Source organism: Vulpes lagopus, chromosome 2, assembly GCF_018345385.1.
Source record: "Vulpes lagopus strain Blue_001 chromosome 2, ASM1834538v1, whole genome shotgun sequence".
Classification (NCBI taxonomy): domain Eukaryota; kingdom Metazoa; phylum Chordata; class Mammalia; order Carnivora; family Canidae; genus Vulpes; species Vulpes lagopus.
Window position 1 is genome coordinate 123,320,512 of NC_054825.1, and position 15,960 is coordinate 123,336,471.

The 15,960-nt window shown below is 45.6% G+C and overlaps 1 protein-coding gene across 5 annotated transcripts in view; it reads right to left on the minus strand.

Annotated features, from left to right (window-relative positions):
* The window catches only part of ECHDC1 (ethylmalonyl-CoA decarboxylase 1), a 79,431-nt gene extending 63,762 nt beyond the window's left edge, over positions 1–15,669 (minus strand). The window contains exon 1 of one of the 5 annotated variants that reach the window (XM_041746640.1): positions 14,503–14,794. In XM_041746640.1, the coding sequence (XP_041602574.1) occupies positions 14,503–14,518 (16 nt within the window). In that variant the 5' untranslated portion in view covers positions 14,519–14,794. Of the gene's footprint in view, positions 1–533; positions 839–859; positions 988–14,502; positions 14,795–15,520 lie in introns of those variants that run through there. The other 4 variants (XM_041746642.1, XM_041746641.1, XM_041746638.1 and 1 more) reach the window with 4 other exon arrangements.
* Positions 15,670–15,960: the final 291 nt, after the last annotated feature.

The following is a 15,960-nucleotide window of genomic DNA, read 5'->3' on the forward strand; positions in this document are numbered from 1 at the left end:
CCCCCCCCGGAAAGCCACACATAACCCGTTGTACCATCTGCCTGAATCACGGAATCCACAAGTGAACATGAATGCATATACTCCCACAGCCGGAGGAGCAGGTCCTAAACAACGACAACAACAACAACAACAACAACAGAAAGCCGCCACTATTCCAGACCTGTCTTTCAAGTTCCCATTTCCCTTTCCACCTACTCCTACCGCCTGCTTGCACACTATTTTCATTAAGGCTCACATAATCGGTTTAATTTTTTTTTTCTTTTTTTAAGATTTTATTGGATTTATTCACGGGAGCCACAGAGGGGGAGAGAGAGAGAGACAGAGAGGCCCAGGCAGGGCGCCCGCCGGGGCTCGACCCCGGGGCCGCGGGGTCACGGCCCGGGCCGCCCCTCTCCCTCCCCCCCCCCGGGGGGGACCCTTCGCCCCTCCGGCCGCGGCCGCAGCCTCCTCCCACCGCATCTCGCGAGGCGAGGCCCCCACCGGGGAGGGCGGGGGGACGGGGGACCGCGGGGCCCGGCCACAGCATCACTCACCGGGCCGCGGCTCCATCCGCCCGCCTCTCCCGCAGGTCAGGCAGTGGCAGGTCCAGGCCGGAGCAGCTCTTTTAAGCGGTCCTCCCGCCCCCCGCGGGCTTCAGAACCGCGCTCCCCGGGCCGCCCCTCCGACCGAGGCCCCGCGCTGCCCCCGCGCGACCTGCCGTGTCCGCGCCTCCGGCATCCGCAGCGCCCGCGGCTGCTCCGGGCCGAGGGCGGAACCGCGACGAGGCGGGACCGGGGGGGGGGGGGTCATTATGCAATCAGCAACTTTTTTTTTTTTCTTTTTTTCCCTCCCTCCGCGAGGCCCTGCTGAGCCCTCTCACCACGGAACGAATTTAAGTGACACTGTGGGATCTCACGTCCTCCCCGCGCCGCCCGGCAGAGGGCACTGGGCCTCCGCGGCCGCCGCCCGCCGCGGCCCCCGCGGCACACAGCGCCCCGCCCGCCCCTCCTCCCACTTCCGCTCTGCGCGCCCTCCTTCCGCTCCCCTCCGCCCCCCTCCGCCCGGCTCCGCGCGCGCGGCCGCCGCCGCCCGTCCGTTCCGCCCGCGTGTCCGGCTCCCCGCCGCGGGCACCTCCGACGCCGGAAGTCCCGCCCAGGCGCGCTTCCCCGGGCACGGGATGGAAGGACCGACGGCGCTGACTTCCGGGGCGCGGGGCGGGGGCCGCGGCGGAGCGTTGGCCTTCGGCTCCCCGCGGGACCGCGGCGGCGCGGGATCGAGTCCCGCGTCTGGCTCGCCGCGGGGCGTCCGTGTCTCGGTGTCTCGAGAATAAATAAGATCTTAATTTAAATAAATAAATACGGGGACCCTGGGTGGCTCCGCGGTTTAGCGCCGCCTTCAGCCCAGGGCGTGACCCCGGGGTCCCGGGTTCTAGTTCTGCGTAGGGCTCCCAGCATGGAGCCTGCTTCTCCCTCTGCTGTGTCTCTGCCTCGCTCTCTCTCTCTCTCTTATGAATAAATAAATAAAATTTTTGAAAAATAATAATCAGGGATCCCTGGGTGGCGCAGCGGTTTGGCGCCTGCCTTTGGCCCAGGGCGCGATCCTGGAGACCCGGGATCGAGTCCCACGTCGGGCTCCCTGCTTGGAGCCTGCTTCTCCCTCTGCCTGTGTCTCTGCCTCTCTCTCTCTCTCTCTCTCTCTCTCTCTCTCTCTGTGACTATCATAAATAAAAATTAAAAAAAATAAAAAGAAAAATAATAATCAGGGACGCCTGGGAGGCTCAGCGGTTGGGCACCTGCCTTGGGCTCAGGTCGTGACCCCGGGGCCCCAGGATCGAGTCCGCATTGCCCTCCCTGCGTGGAGCCTGCTTCTCCCATTGCCTGTGTCTCTCTCATGAATAAATCAATAAAATCTTAAAAAAAAAAAAAATAGAAGCAGTTAGTTCTTGAACATGTTTTTCTGCGTTATTGAGCCGGAAAAGTATTGGTGGCAGGACCCGCCGGGGCGCAGCGCAGCGAGCGCAGCGGCCGCGCAGGGACCTCCGGGCGCCGAGAGCGGGGCCCTGGCCGCCTGCGAAGGGCTGCGGGCCTTGCCCGGACGGGAGCGGGTGGGGCCGGGTGGGATCGGGTGGGGACGGCGGGTCACGCATGAGGACCGCGGCCGCAGAGGCCGAGCCCGCGGGGGGCGGGAGGCGCGCGGAGGCGGGGTGCGCAGCCGCAGGGGTGCAGGCGCAGAGCCAGCAGGGCGGGAGCCACCTGCGCTGCACTGAGCGCGGGCTGCAGGGGCGGCGGGCCGGGCGGGGCGGGGGCCTGGTGCTGTCGGGGTGCAACCCAATGTGCCTTTGCGGACTGAGGCGTGCAGACCAAGACCAACTATTCAGGCCTTATCTTTTTTTTTTTTTTTTTTTTTTTTTTTTTAGGCTTTATCTTTTTAACAAGCATTTAGTAACTTGCGAGTTCTCAGAATTTTTTTTTTTTAAGATTTTATGTATTTATTTATAAGAGACCCAGAGAGAGAGAGAGAGAGGGAGGGAGGGAGGGAGGGAGGGGCAGAGACCCAGGCAGAGGGAGAAGCAGGCTCCATGCAGGGAGCCCGATGGGGGACTCGACCCCCCGGGACTCCAGGGTCATGACCCGACTCCAAGGCAGATGCTCAACGGCCGAGCCACCCGGGCTGCCCCTTATCATTATTTTTCAAAAAGTTTATTTATTTATTCATCAGAGAGAGAGAGAGAGAGGCAGAAACACAGGCAGAGGGAGAAGCAGACTCCAAGGCAGATGCTCAACGGCGTTGAGCCCACCCGGGCTGCCCCTTATCATTATTTTTCAAAAAGTTTATTTATTTATTCATCAGAGAGAGAGAGAGAGAGAGAGGCAGAAACACAGGCAGAGGGAGAAGCAGACTCCCCGCAGGGAATTCAGTATGAGACACAATCCGGATTCTGGGATCACGCCCTGAGCTGAAGGTAGATGCTCAACTGCTGAGAATTAATTTCAGAATATTTAAAATACATGAAATTTTTGAACTCCATCATAGTGGCATTACCGATATATGATTTGGTTACCTTTTTGAAATCAATTTTGATCTCCAACAATGTACATTACAAATGATAGGAAAACAAAGAACATTTTGACTGTGTTGTATTTACCCTTTAGCAGATAGTGTTTGTGTGGTAGGCACTCAAATCTGTTCATGTTCTAATCTCTAGAAACTGTGAATAAATTACCTTAACAGGCAAAACAGACTTTGCATATGTAGCTAAGTTTAGAATCTTGAGATAGATTACCCTGGATGATCTGCATAGTTCTTGGCCCAGGACAGTCTAATAAGACACGACCAAAGTGAAACTCATGGCCTCTAGACACAACAAGACTACCCAACTAGATGATTCCTGGAGACAAAAGTAGCAAGTCACTTTGTTCTTGGAACTTACTAGTCAGGACCCAGGAAGTGTACCAACCAACTAAATCATTATGCATGAACTTATGCAGGCTCTTGGTTGAAGGCTCTTAGTTGTTTCTCAGCTGTTGTGGAAGAGGCACTTTTCCACAAAGTATGGTTTCACTGCTAGATTCACTTAGATCTGGAGTGGGATATTGGAGAGTCGTATGCTTTTAAGATACTTCAGCTAAAGTGCAGATATTTCTTTTTGAGATGTTCAACCAAAGAAGCTTAATACAATTTTACTCAGTATTTTGGACACCTCTCCTAATAAGATGTCAATATATGGCATCCCTAAAACTCTCCTCTAAGGCTAACAGGAATGATGCTACTATATTCTGCTCATTTCTTGGTGGTTATGTGGTCTTCTCAGTTGCCCATTATTATCCACTTTGGGGTGGACAAATGAGCCAGGCTTTGTGGAGTCCTGTGTAAAAAAACAGACAAGGAAAGCCAATAAGCTACTGACCAATGGTTTAATACCAGAAAAAGACAGACTTGGAGCTAGAAGAAGGGTGTTGCAGACTGGGGATCACACAGTAAGAGCAAAATAGGTGAATGCAAGAAACTTGCATCCTATTTTGTGTTAGGAATCGGCCCATAAGAGAACTTATAGGGAAAATTTTCCCTTGCTTTCTAATGGATAGCATGCGTACCAAAGGAGCAGGGGATGGAGAAAGAATGCTGCTATATTTAACTGATTTAATTTAGTGGGAGTGGAGGGCTGAGCAACAAATCTGATTAGGGATTCCAGTGGTTGTTTCCTACAATGCCGAGAAGAACTGATTTTGTCAGTGGTTGCTCATCATCCAGCTCCAGACTTAACCATCTGGCAAAACTGTTAGATCTAATGAATGAATTCAGCAAAGTTGCAGTATATGAAATTAGCATACAAAAATCAGTACCATTTCTATACACCAAAAACAAATTTTCTGAAAAAGAAATAATTCTATATCCAGTAGCATCAAAAATAATAAAATACTTAGGAATAAATTTAATGACGTGAAAGATCTCTACTCTAAAAACTGCAAGACGTTGAGGAAAGAGATTAAAGAAGTCACAGATAAATGAACAGTATCCTCTGTTCATGGACTGATGGAATTAATAATTCTTAAAATATCAACACTCCCAAAGCCATCTATAGATTTAATGCAGTCCCTATCAAGACTCTAATGGCATTTTTTTAGAGAAGTAAAAAAAAAAAAAAAACTCCTAAAATTTACATAGAACCACAAAAGACCCCAAATAGCCAAAGAAATCTTGACAAAGAACAAAGCAGGAGTCATCACACTTCCTGATTTAACCCTGTACTGTAATGTTACAGCCAGCAAAATAGTATGACAAGGCATAAAAAGACAAGGATCTTCATAGTAATTTTTTAAATATGAGACCTAAAGCAGAGCAACAAAATAAAAAATAAACAAGTGGAACTACATCAAACTAAAAAACCTCTGGGATCCCTGGGTGGCGCAGCGGTTTGGCGCCTGCCTTTGGCCCAGGGCGCGATCCTGGAGACCCAGGATCGAATTCCACGTCGGGCTCCCGGTGCATGGAGCCTGCTTCTCCCTCTGCCTGTGTCTCTGCCTCTCTCTCTCTCTCTCTCTTACTATCAAAAATAAATAAAAATTTTTTAAAAATTTATAAAAAAAAAAAACCTCTGCACACAAAAGAAGCCATCAAAAAAATGAAAAGACAACCTGAAAAGGAGAAAAAAATATACACACCCTATGTATCTGGGAAAGGGTCAATACCCCAAATATATAAAGAACTTATGCCACTCAGTAGCAAAAACAGAAACAAAAACAAAAAGAAATCCAGATAAGACCAAAAATGAGCAGAATGCCTGAAGAGATATTTCTCCAAAGAAGATATTCAAAAGACTAATAGGCACATGAAAAGATATGCAACATCACTAGGCATTAGGAGAGTGCAAATTAGGAATGCCTGGGTGGCTCAGTGGTTGAGTGTCTGCCTTTGGCTCAGGGTGTGATCCTGGTCCAGGGATTGAGTCCCACATCAGGCTTCCTGCATGGAGCTTGCTTCTCCTTCTGTCTATCTCTCTGCCTCTCTCTCTGTGTCTCTCATGAGTAAATAAAATCTTTTTTTTTTTTTTAAGCGTGCAAATTAAAACCGCAGTGAAATATCACCTCATGCCTATAAGGTTAGAATAGGCATCATCCAAAAGGCCAGAGACAGCCTGCTGGCATGACCTTGGGCACTGTTGGTGGACCTGTAAATAGGTAAATGGGAAACATTGTACCACTATGGAAAACAGTGTGGAGGGTCCTCAAAAAATTAAAAATTAAAAAAAAAAATCTAACTACCATTTGATTCAGCAATTTCACTTCTAGAAATACATCCAAAGGAATCAAAAACATTATATATATATATATATATATATATATATATATATATATTATGGTTTGTTCCCTTTTCTCTCTTTTTCTTCCCCCTCCCATATGTTCATCTGTTTTATGTATTAAATTCCACATATGAGTGAAATCATAAGGTATTTGTCTTTCTCTGACTGACGTATCTTGCATAGCATAATACACTTCAGCTCCAAAAACATGATTGCAAATGGTAAGACGTCATTCTTTCTGATGGCTGAGCAATATCCCTATATATATAATATATATATTATATATATTACATTATATATATAATGTAATATAATATATATTATTTTATATATATATTACATCTTTTTTTTTTAATACTACATCTTCTTTGTTCAGTTGAGGACATTCGAGCTTTTTCTATAGTTTGGCCATTGTTCATAATGCTGCTATAGACATTGGGGCATGTGTATCCCTTTGACTCTGTATTTTTGTGTCCTTTGGGGTAAATACCCAGTAGTGCAATTGCTGGGTCCTAGGGTAGCTCTATTTTTAATTCTTTGAGGACCCTCCACTCTGTCTTCCACAGTGGCTGCACCAGCTTGCATTCCCACCAGCAATGTAAGAGGGTTGCCACATCCTCACTAGTTTTTTGGGTTGTTTAATCTACCAACTTTTCTTTTATGTTTGCCGATTCTTTCTTCCACAAGTTCAGATCTATGGTTGAGCTCTGTAGTGATATATATATATATATACATATATACACATATATTTGGTTATTGTGCTTGCAACTTTAAAATTTCCATCTTTATTTTTAGAATGTCTTTTTCCTTTTTTTTTTTTTTTGAGACTTTATTTATTCATGAGAGACACAGAGACAGAGACAGAGGCACAGGCAGAGGGAGAAGCAGGCTCCCTGCAGGGCGCCCGATGTGGGACTCGGTCCTAGGACCCCGGGATCACGCCCTGAGCAGAAAGCAGGCACTCAACTGCCGAGCCACCCAGGCATTCCTCTTTGTCCCTTTTGATAATGTCTATTTTAAGAGACATTATCATGCCTTCCTATAGATTTTTAAACATAATTTCCTTCAATTCTTCAAAGATATGATAGCTGCTTTGAAGTCTTTGCTATAGTCAACATCTGGACCCTCAAAGTTTCTGTTGCTTTCTTTTTTTTTTTTTAACTGTACATGGGCCACTTTTTTTTTTTTTAAGATGTATTTATTCATAAGAGACACAGAAAGAGAGAGAGAGAGGCAGAGACACAGGCAGAGGGAGAAGCAGGCTCCATGCAGGGAGCCCGATGTGGGACTCGATCCCGGGTCCCCAAGATCAGGCCCTGGACTGAAGGTGGCAGTAAACCGCTGATGTTAGACTCCTTTAATTGCTGGTTGATCTACTTTTTTGTTTTTACCATTCCCTTGAACTTAAATTGGTACACACTTTGACAGTTAAAGTTGGGCCTCATTTTAGAGGTGGTTCTGAAGCCAGTGTATGATGATTGCTTTGACCCCACAGTGATTTTCTTAGGTGTCTCTTTCTCTGTTTCTGTCTGGTAAACTTACTGGCAAACTTTTTGACTTGTCACTCTCACCCCCAACACACTTCGATTGTTTTTAAGAGCACCCTTAGCTTTCCCACGCTGTGCTTTACATAGAATTAGTTCATTCCGGAGACCTACAGAATTTTCTGTTGTAAAGACCTATCTTTTTCTTCTATGAAAAAAAAAAATCTCTGAACTGTGGAACTGGAAGTCGAGATTTCTCTAAGTATGGTACCCTTCCTTTAGGAAGAGAGTACTGATGAGAGGTGGTAGCCTCTGGCCCACTTGGCTGCCTCTCCCATAGTGGAATTTCCACCCTCCAGATGACCTGATAGGAGAGAAATCAAAGTCTCAGTCTCTCGGCTCCAACATTCCTATTCTGTCCTATGAATAGGGTCTAGGTGGGAAGGGAGGCTTTGACTTCTCATGAAGTCACCTGGAATTTAAACCCTACAAAATGTAGCTATTGTATTTGATAATTGCTGGCAGGCTGTCTGTTGCACAACAGTTAAGCAACAAGGGAACCCTATGTTCTTGGCTGCTCTTGTCTGGAGTGAAGTTTCTTTCACACTAAGTGTCAACAAAGAGGGGAGGGAGGAGATTGTGATTCAGATGCTCCAGATTCTCATTCTTCTTACTGAGTCTTAGTAGATTTTCTTGAATAAATGTGTATTTATTTATTATATGCCCTTATGCCAAATGCCATATACATTAATAGTTGTAGCTTTTGGGGGGGCACCTGGGTGACTCATTTGGTAAAGGGTTTGCCTTCAGCTCAGGTCATGATCTCCGGGTTTGGGGATGGAGCCCTGCATCAGGCTCCCTGCTCAGTAGGGGGTCGCTTCTCCCTCTCCCTCTGCTTCTGTGTATGCATTCTCTCTCTCTCTGTCTCTCTCTCTCTCCCTCTCGAATAAATGGATAAAATCTTTAAAAATAAATAAATAAACAGTTGTGGCTTTTTAAAACAACTGTTACCAATTATGCTTATTTGGCTGGAGATGGATCCATAAACTCCTGGTGTGGCCATTCTAGAAGTAAGACTCCTGAAACTGATTACTTTTGAGACAGTAACTTTAATTAAATCGGGAAGAAAGAATAAAAATGATTAAAAACCCAAAGGGTGGTGATGAAGTGAAGGCAAAGGCTATAGACCACTCTTCTAGCTGTGTTGATGCAAGGTAGGGTAGCTAAAAGAGCTCGGACAAGAAGTACGGGACAGAGGGTTGTTTGTTGGTTTATTTTGTAATGAGGGCAATCTCTTTGAATCTCTATGGATTTTGGTGTTGAAAGTAATAAAGAAGTAAGAAGGCTTGACAAGGGGGGAAACAACAGTTTTTCCCCAAGTAGAAAAGGATGGAAACATTAATTGGAAAAGCCACCGTGTGTCTTTTGATGAAAGGAAGGTATTACAGTATGTCTTGAGATGGAAGACAGGACAGATAAAGTACATTCTGAAATATGGCTCTGATATTGCTAAAGCATTGATTCTCATGTGTACAAGGGGATTGCAATTAGGATTTTCCAGGGCCTTTTGTTTGTTTGTTTGTTTTGTTTTGTTTCCTCAGAAGCAGGCCTTAGTCTGAGGATTCAGTGCAAGCAGATTTTTGAAAGTCACCAGGAACAAGATGAGGTGGAAGGAAGCACACGAGGTGTCAGTAAGCACACTACCACAGAAGGAATGTAGAGCCTAATCCCCAGGAAAGCTCTGGAAAACAGTGCAAAAGCCATACTACAAGAAGTCTCCCTTCTAAGAAAGGAGGAGAGCTGGAGTATGTACAGCCCCACACCAGTGACTCAGTGATAGGTGACCCTGGGGATGTCCGTTTCCTACCGTCTTGGCCTGATGTCAGCTTCAACAAAGTGAGTTTTGGCAGCCTGAGGGGAGCTCTTTGACAAAGATTCAAAAACCAAGTGTGACAAATTGTGCTGGCGTGTGTGGAAATTAGGGACAGTACACCGACAGTGCCTATTACTTTTTCATGCCAACTCACCTCTACTCTTCTCTTTCCTCAGCCACTGACCCAGATTCTGCTCACCCTCGTATACGGCAGTACTAATAAAAGGTATGTCTAGCCATGCCAGGGAGATGCCTCAGGATTAATAGCCTCAGAATATTGGTTAAAGACCACAGAAGTCAAATGAGACAGTTTCCACTGAGACTGAATGGAGCCCTTGTGGGACTGGGAGACTAGGGAGGGAGAGAAAAACATTTCTTAAGATTTCTTTTTCTTTTTTTAAGATTTTATTTATTTATTCATGAGAGACACAGAGAGAGAGGCAGAGACAGGCAGAGGAAGAAGCAGGCTCCCTTTGGGTAGCCCGATGTGGAGCTGGATCCTAGGGTCAGGACCTGAGCCGAAGGCAGACGCTCTACCGCTGAGCTAACCAGGTGTCCCACTTCTTAAGATTTCTTCAGAGAATATGATTATGAGTCTGCATGAAAAGAATTACGTTTCCTGAAATTGAGGTGAAAAGATTGCAAGAATTTCATGATATCCAGTCAGCACTATCTCGACGTACAGTAACATCAGATATTCTAAGGAATAGAAGTGAAGAGTGTGGGTGTGATAATAATCAGTTTATGGACTGGTTTCGTAAGTTAGTGGAAGGTTAAAGAGCTTAGGGACTCAAAAGTCCTAGAAAAAAAAGAGCAAAGGTGAAGTGTGAGCATGGAATTAGGCTAAATAGAGAGGGAAGAGAAGCCAAAAGACACCCTCACGTACTGAAAGATTCCAGAAGGGGAAAGGAAACCAGAGGCTATCTGATGGCTAAGCTTAAGTGCAAGAAATAGGGGAGGAAAACCGATGTGGAAGAAAGAATCTAGATAAAGGTAGAGACTTGGGATTTAATCTTCAAAGTGAAGCAGTTCAGGCTTGTCAGACTGAAGTGAAGTGGAGATGAAAGGTTTTGGAAATAGGGAGCTTGAGAAATTATGAGACCAGCCTTTCTGATGAGTCATTTATGTACCTAATGGCAAGGAGTCAAAAGCAGAAGAAAGCCCTTACCTTAGTATCAAAGTCATAAAAAGAGAGGACGTGGGATGTTTTATAACCGGGAGATATTACAGTAAAGATCTGGAAAGGATGGCATAATTTTCAAAATTACGAAAAAAAAATTCAAAATTATGCATCGTATGTCAAAATTATTTTGATATTTGACACAGATATAATGTTTACAACTTTAGTCTTTCTGATTCACGCAGAGGAAACTCAATCAGGATGAAATTCTTCTTTGGTTTCAACCATTATTTTAAGATTCACCTACTGGCATGATGACATTTTAAATGTTATACTAAGGTCCTATTCAGTAGAATTAGACTGTCACCTGAGACACTTAGTTGAGAGCTGACTGCTCACCCAGTGAACAGGACGTGACACTGATTTAATTTATAGATGAGGAAATTGGGATCAAGTAGTTAAATAAATTGCCAAAGACCTCCCAGCTTCTAAATGCAAAAGTTATCATTGGAGCCCAAATCTTGTGGGTTATTATTTTTTTATAGTGCTTCAGTGATTGCTATGTTTCTCTTTTGTATCTGTACTGCATACTGAGCTATATATTTTTTTAAATGTTCCCTCCATTTGGTTTCTTATACCATTTTTAGAGCTTCTTCTACCTCATTTTTTCTTTTCCTTTTTTTTAAGATTTTATTTATTTACTCATGAGAGACACAGAGAGAGGGAGAGAGGCAGAGACACAGCAGTGGGAGAGGAGCCCGATGTGGGATTGGATCCCAGGACCCTGGGATCATGACCTGAGCTGAGGGCAGATGCTCCACCCCTGAGCCACTCAGACGTCCCACTTTTTTTTTCCTTTACTCAGATTTATGTCTGAGTAAAAAGAAGAAAGGGCATTTTAAGTCTGCCAACAAATATTTCTGCCTGTGTGGCAACACAACCAGGCCCATGTAGAGGAAGGGAGTGAGCAGGGGATCCTTGGGTGGCTCACTGGTTGAGCATCTGTCTTTGGCCCAGGGCGTGATCTGGAGTCCTGGGACCGAGCCCCACGTTGAGCTCCCTGCATGGAGCCTGCTTCTCCCTCTGCCTGTGTCTCTGCCTCTTTCTCTCTCTGTCTCTCATGAATAAATAAATAAAATCTAAAAAAAAGAAAGAAAGGGAGTTAGAGGGTTCAAGGTTTATATTCCCAGGGTTGGGTTCAGTATTCTTAATTCCTGTCTTATATTCCTGTGCAGGTCAATTTGCCCTCAAATTCCTTTCTAGGTCTGGCTCTATTGTGCAAAAGAATGAACTCCACTGCCAGTTGGTTTAGGGCCAATGTGGAATAGCAGAGAGAAACTGAATGGTGAGGGGAAGAGAGATGACATGCTCTGTTCTATCTCCTTGACAGCTGTGCCCTGAGCGGCAGCAGTTGTGTTTCCTAAAGTGACTCCAGCTCCCGAGAGGTGATGGCCCCCTGTGCTCAGATAGTGCAGCCTCTACCTTTTGTCCCTTCAGGCTGAGACAGGGGGGGAACACTGGTTCGCCAGTGTTGCTTGCCTCTGGATGGCCTGGATGGCCTGTTGGGCTTCTAAGTTTTTCATCTCCTTTTTTTTTTAAAAAAGATTTTATTTACTTATTCATGACAGACACAGAAAGAGAGAGGCAGAGACATAGGCAGAGAGAGAAGCAGGCTCCAGGCAGGGAGCCCGATCAACCACTGAGCCACCAGGCACCCCAGTTTTTCATCTCCTGTGTAACCATCCTCCAGCAATAAAGTCCTGCTGTTTTACAAACTCAGGTCGTTTTTCATATGATAGAATTTTTATGTGGAACTTAAAAAAACAGAGCAAACAAATGAATAAACAAACAAAAAGCAGAAACACAGTCATAAATACAGAGATTCACTGATGGTGGCCGGAGGGTTAGACATTGGGTGGGGGATGGACAAAATAAGTGAAGGCGCGTGGGGGATATAGGCTTCCCGTTTGGGAATGAGTAAGGCAAGAGGATAAAATGCATAGCATAGTCCGTGGTTCTATAATATAGTCCATGGTATTATAACATAGTTGGATAATGTCATATAATAGAGCCCATGGGTTTATAACAGTGCAGTCTGGCAACCGACAGTAGCTCCTACGCTGTGGTGAGCACAGCATGTTGTACACCTGAAGCGGATGCATCATCATGTGTCAACTATATTTCAATTTAAAAAAATGCATTCGGGTAGTTTTTGTTTTCCTGATTGGCTCCCGATACCCATGTACTTTATACATCATTATAAAGCTCAGTGCACTTGTGATTGGATAGTTAATAGATACACATTTAATAAACACACTCCATGCACTTGTGAGTGTATATTTAATACACACAGGTCTTCTTAGCCAAACTCTACATTTCATGAGGGCAGAGACCATGCCTGTATTTGAGTAATTGCTGGATGAGAGGTGTTTAGTCATTATTTATTGAATGAATGGATGAATAAGATGTGCCATAAGGTCTTTTTTTCTCCTCAAAGCACCTGTCATCTCTTGCTCTGGAATAAGAAGGTAAAATAACAACAACAAAAAAAAGAAGTTGCTCTTATCAACGCATCCTCCTGTCATCCAAGAAAAGTCAACTCACACACAAAAATCGAGTAACATCTGCCCAAATGGTTAAAATAAAAGTGGAACATATGTAAAAGACTGTGCGAAACCAACTTGAGAAGCTGACAATGGGGAGGTTAAACCTGTTGGGGCTTCATAGAACCAGAGTAAACCAGTGAGCGCTGAAGCAGTTTTATTTTAACTGGAGGCCAGACCTGTTGGCCTGGCCCAGCAGTTTAGCTCCACCTTCGGCCAGGGGTGTGATCCTGGAGATCGAGTCCCACTTCAGGCTCCCTGCATGGAGCCTGCTTCTCCCTCTGCCTGTGTTTCTGCCTCTCTCTGTGTGTGTGTGTGTGTCTCATAAATAAATAAAATCTTTAAAAAATATATTTTAACTGGAAACTTGTTCCTTCCCGTCATCTTTTTCTGCCAAATGGTTTGTATTTGAATGAATCAGACCAATGGCTCAAACGTATTTGGAAGGCGCGATCAAAGTCAGTAGGAGAGGAGGGAGGATGCATCTTGAAATTTCAGAAATCTTAAATGATGCATTAATTTGTAAGGGGGCAGAGTCATGTGTGCGCTCTCTAGAAGTCACAATCTGGGCAGCTCCTGGGGGTTTTTCAGATCTGTTTTCACCACAGAGGCAGAGCTGGCTGTGGATCTCCCTGACTTTTATGGACCACCTTCTAGCCTCCTTTATGAGGGTAGCAGGAAGGCAGCAGGGTGGGGAGAAAGGGAGCTAGGAGTTCAATCTTTTGCTTGCCATGGTCTTGAGAAAATAACCATTTCAGTTCCTACAAAAAGAAAATGGAAGAGAGTGAAACAATACTTGAAGTAGGAAAAATAATCTGGCAAGCACCAAAAAATAATGAGCTGGAAACAATCTCTGTGTGTAAAAAAGTTGCACAGTATAAAATATTTCTCTGGAACCCAAATTCTTTTAGGTAATATATTTTAAATGCTACTCCGGAATGTTCTTACCATCCACTTAAGGGGCAGAGAACTTCCAGCTCTTTCAATTAATTTATTCACTCATTTTTAAAGATATTTATGTATTTATTCATGAGAGAGGCAGAGACGCAGCAGAAGGAGAAGCAGGCTCCACGCAGGGAGCCCAACGTGGGACTCGATCCCAGGTCTCCAGGATCACACCTTGGGCTCAAGGCAGGCGCTCAACTGCTGAGCCATCCAGGGATCCCCCCTATTTTTTCCAGCTCTTGTAATTTAAACAAGAATATAAACTAGGTGCGCTATGTGCAACCCAGAGGCTAGCACACATGCAGCACGGCGTCTACACACAGCTTCGGTGCGCGGCTGCAGTGGACACACTTAAAACAGGAGCCCGGAGGCAATTGAGGGACACACACACAGACACGGACACACACACAGACACACGCACACACACACACACACACACACACAAAGACATTTAATAGTTTGTTGTTTACATTTCTAATTTTACAGCATTTCCACTTCGGCTTATCCTAAAACTCAACCAGACAAATCAAAGTCCTATAATAACTGCTGGCTCCGCTTGGACTTGCAAAGCAATCAGAAACACCTTCGGAGTCTCTAGAGGAGAGTAGGCAATGGCCATTCAACCTCCTTGCAGCCAATATATATATATATACACATACACATACCACACATCAGAGAGAGTCAAAAAATAGAGGTACCTTGCAGGTAAGGCATGCTCGGTGTGTTCCAGGAGGATTTCTCACCAGCGAGTTCCTTAAGGTGCACGAAGGGGTGAGGGGTGGGGGATAGGTGGGTCTAATTGCCTGGGGAACTGGAAGCATCTTCCCAGGTCTCATAAAGGACTCGGAGGAGAGGGGAGGAAGGGAGGACGCTCCGGCCTCCAGGAGGGCACCCCTTGCACCCAGGCCTTGGAGTCCTTGCAGCTGCTTCCCCTGCGGTGTGGCTGAGCCCATCTGCCTGCTGCCTGCATCTCGGGCCTGGTCCCGGGGCTCTGGGACACCAGGAGGGGAGTTGTGCAACACGGTGGGTGAGAGGTGGCAGTGGAGCGAGAGGAGGAGGGGGAAGGACAAAGATCTCCTGTCTACACAGTGGCTCATCTTCCTCCCCTGCCCCACCAAGCAGTCGGGTATTGCCCCCCCAAGCTTAGGCAGCCCCCCATGTTTGCACAGTGTCCCCAGGGCCATCTCTCCCTGAGTCGGAGCTCAGCATCTTCAGGGCCGAGTAAATATTTGTCGCATGGATAAAACACCTGTTCCAAAATTCACTAGTTTCCAGACTAACCAACCGTGATGCCCACAGCTATTTCAGAAACTCTTGGCTATGTATTTTGTCTTCTTTTCTTTTCTTTCTTTCTTTTTTTTTTTTTTTAAGATTGTTATTTACTCATTCATGAGAGACACACACGGAGAGAGGCAGAGACACAGGCCGAGGATGGGCAGACGTGGGACTCGATCCCGGGACTCCAGGATCAGGCCCTGAGCCAGAGGCAGATGCTCAACCGCCGAGCCCTGCGGGAGCCCCTGTTTTCTTTTAAAAGCTCACTATGCTACCTACAAGCAAACACACGAGTCACTTGTACAGCCCTTGGCCTGGAGGAACTAGAAATGGAAAGGAATTAGATCTATAATTATAAATTATCCCAAGGTAGGAAATCATGGGACCCTTAAAACTGGGGTATCACGCGAGTCTCAGTGTTGAAGAGTAGCGGCATCTTACCGGGCTAAAGTGGGGGAAAAAGATGCTTCAGGTAAGGCAGAGGAGGTGCGCAGGTATGGAAGGATCCAGCAGTATGCTTCTTGCAGAGAATTGGAAATCAAGCTCTCTAGCTAAGGTAGGGAGAATTACAGGCGCCCTCAACGTCTCCTGAGCTGCGTGCATTTCTCAATTCTTGATTGCAATTGTTGAGGATTTGGGGCAAGGGTGAGGTAGGTTCAACAACTGGCCCTCTTTATCTCTCCCTCTACCCACCCCCTTTGCTATTTGCTTTTAAAAACCTTCTTCAAAAGCAATGCCTTTCCCAGCTCCCTTACCTTGGTCAAGGCGGTAAGAGTAGATGTAAAATGGGCAGGAACTTGAAATGCACTTGAAAAGGAGGGCTTGCCTTTTGGGTTTGGTTTGGTTTGTTTTCATTGTACATTTTCCTAAATTTAAGTTCA